Source organism: Bidens hawaiensis, unplaced genomic scaffold (assembly GCF_021521415.1).
Source record: "Bidens hawaiensis isolate Kalapana, Puna unplaced genomic scaffold, B.hawaiensis_p1.1 tig00003022_1, whole genome shotgun sequence".
NCBI classification, from domain to species: Eukaryota; Viridiplantae; Streptophyta; class Magnoliopsida; order Asterales; family Asteraceae; genus Bidens; species Bidens hawaiensis.
Window position 1 is genome coordinate 1741461 of NW_027491163.1, and position 3090 is coordinate 1744550.

The following is a 3090-nucleotide window of genomic DNA, read 5'->3' on the forward strand; positions in this document are numbered from 1 at the left end:
TTTGTCATTTACAATTTTCAGACACCTATAACTGTTTTAGTCAAATTTTTTTCTGTGACTAAAATCGTCAAGTCATAGCTCTAATCATATAAAAAAAATGATGGTTAATTTTGACGATAATTTACTATTTTTGTAGTTAAGCATGATAATTATACGTACAGAACTTGTTTTTCGCGTAAGTGAAGAAACGACTACGTTCAAATATTTCTTAACGTGTTTTAACATTTTTTGAAAGACGCATAAATATGTTTATTTAATAAACAAATTTAAAAAAGCAAGAGTAATCATTTGCAACTGCTACATGCAATTATATCATGCTAAAGTGCTCACAAACCACCAAACTTTACTGCCCAATCACACATTTTTACATTATATAAAATATTTAAAAAACAATAAACTTGATTAAACACATAACCTCTGACTGCATACTATAATTGTCAAAATATTAATGCCAATCTGACCTACAATAAGATTTTGATAGCTTAATGGAATAAGGTAAAAAAGGAAAGCCCTCAATCAAACATAGAGGCTCCAAGGGTTTGACTGTGCCCTCTCTTTTTTTTGGCTAATAATGGTTAGGATACTTAAGCTATAAGGGAAATTAATGTACAATCAATCTAAAGAGGGAAAAACAAAGGTTCATCATAGCCATCCCTTTCATCCTAAGAAACTTTTTCAAGTTTAAAGAAAAGGATGGAATTGACATATTTTGTAGCTAAATTATGGTAAGAGGGAATCAAAACACTAGTCACTAGATGTTGGTCAATGATTATTGGTGAACAACCTTTTGGCTCTTGGTGTTGGTAGTGGGGTTATAATCATTGCCAACTCCGTCGCAACTTTGCTCTAAACCCCTTTTCCCAGTGACCAACCCTCCACCACCACTCTTGTTGCCGCCGCTACTAATGATTGTGCTAACACAAGAGTCTTGGTGAAGGAGCACCTGAGAAGTTGTGGTTGAAGTTGATGGGATGGTTATCGGTGGGATCTCAATTGAGTTGAGTTGCGGTGGTGGGTGTTGCCATTGTGGAAGCGGGCCAGCTAGAAGGAGGGTTTGAAGTAGTGGGCCCGCTTCCACCACTGCCTGCAAAAATTTCCCATTCTCCGGCAACCCTTTTTTCAGTACTACGTCATCAATTACTTCTAGCTTTGGTTGTTTTGTAGGCGGCAAATGAACCACTTCCATTCGTTGTTTGCCAACAAAGTTTTCATCTGAACCTGACGACGAGTCCATCCCTAAAATGTGATCATCTTCTATGTAACTAGTAGGAGTGGTTCTAACAAAAGAAGTAGAATTGGCTTCAAGTTCTTGAATCTTTTGTTGGAGGATGAGGTTTTCCATAACTAACTCTTGACACTTCAATTTGGCTTCATCTTTCTCCTTCATAGTCTTTGTCAAAAGGCATTTGACATGCATAATTTCATCTCCTTTTCTTGCAATCTCTTCATGGGCACAAGCAATTGTAGTTTCCAACTCCAATGTGTACAATAAAGTTTGTTTCAGTTGTTCGATTTCGTGCCCCTAATTAACAAAATAACCAAAAAGAATCAAAAGCCGTAAGCACAACACAACACAAAACAAAACCAAAAAGGCGAATCATCTTGATTTGTGTTAACGGACTTTTAACCCGAATCAAGAAACTTTGCAAAGACGCGGTTATTACCTCTTCTTGATAGTAACAATCAACATTGAAAGCAGTACATACATCCTCCATATTCTTGGTAAGAGCAGAAAGAGAGAAGTATACTTGTGTTTTGCTAGTGGAGTGAAGGGTTTTAAGTAGAGGCTGTTGGTTTCTTTTTTTGCTTTTGCTTTTGGAGCTTTTGTTTTTGGGTTTTCTTCAGAGTGGGGATTAGAGGTTATAAATAAAATGTACCATGAAAAAACAAAAGCCAAAAGCGAGTAGAATAGAAAGTTCAGCCATTGTGTATTTTTATGCCGTTGAAAAATCTTTTTTAAGATCTCAGAAGAATATAATGTGAATATATATATATACATACATACATATATATATATATATATATATATATATATATATTCAGATTAATTTATCATCTCATATTTTTAATATTACATGAGTTGTTCATTCACAACTATTATAATTTTGTATTTTATTTGACCATGTAGGGCAAAACACCAGCACCTATAAAACATAGTTCTTGTCAACTCAAATTTCTTTGCTTAATAAATATATATTGTATTTCAAGAATATAAGTTTAACCAAATGTATAGTTAAATTTGCTAGTCATTTTTTGATAAGTATATGTCTAAAATGAGAGATGTTTAGATATAGCTTACAGGAACGTAAAATCTAACATGAAGCATCTCATTGTTGATGTAACACCCAAAACCTGACACACAAATCTCACGCTTGATCCATCCACAGTTGAACATCAATGCACGAACCCAACCACAATCACGCCACCTGGTACGAGACCAATAACACATTGTATTAACAACCATATTCTTCATAGGAACTCATCTTTAGAAAAGGCATGTCTAAGGTATTTACACACTTTAACTTGACGGTACAAAACTGAAACATTAATATGAAATGGGAAACTACATGATGTAAACTTACAAGTCATGTTTTTATTATCCTACAAATAAATTGTTAATTAGCTTATAATGTGATTAAGGTAGGCTCTCACCACCCATGCCTAGGCTAATTTAGTCACCATATTGTCCTCAAGATACATAAAAGAAGTGTAGGCTAATACTATAGCCCATTCATGTCATATGTAATTATTAGTGTTTCTTAAGGTGCATTTTCTGTCACATCATCTCCACTCTTTAGCAATCATTATAAAACTTCAAGCCACGTATGACTATATTGTAGAAACGTCCATGCTCTTATAATGCCCCACAATGTACCGGCCAGGATGGTGTAGAGGCTTTATCCGCCCATATAATACCTTTCATGATCGGTCTTAGGCACCTCTGTAGCCTGATCGCGATACATGTTTTGGTAAGGCCTTGCAAACTCATTTTAAATAGTATTTAGTGTCGGCCCCTTTGATGCCTAATGATACTCAAGAAGTTTATATGTCAAGATGTGACTCGCCATAATTATTTTCATAAGAAAAATT

At 34.7% G+C, this 3090-nt stretch overlaps 1 protein-coding gene across 1 annotated transcript; it reads right to left on the reverse strand.

Moving 5' to 3' along the window:
* Positions 1-331: 331 nt before the first annotated feature.
* Positions 332-1876, reverse strand: LOC143622066 (uncharacterized). The gene is made up of 2 exons (XM_077093309.1): positions 1665-1876; positions 332-1522 (listed from the first exon to the last, which is right to left on the reverse strand). The coding sequence occupies exons 1-2, from the start codon at positions 1713-1715 to the stop codon at positions 770-772; spliced, it is 804 nt and encodes a 267-aa protein (XP_076949424.1). The 5' UTR covers positions 1716-1876; the 3' UTR covers positions 332-769.
* Between the last annotated feature and the right edge of the window lie 1214 nt (positions 1877-3090).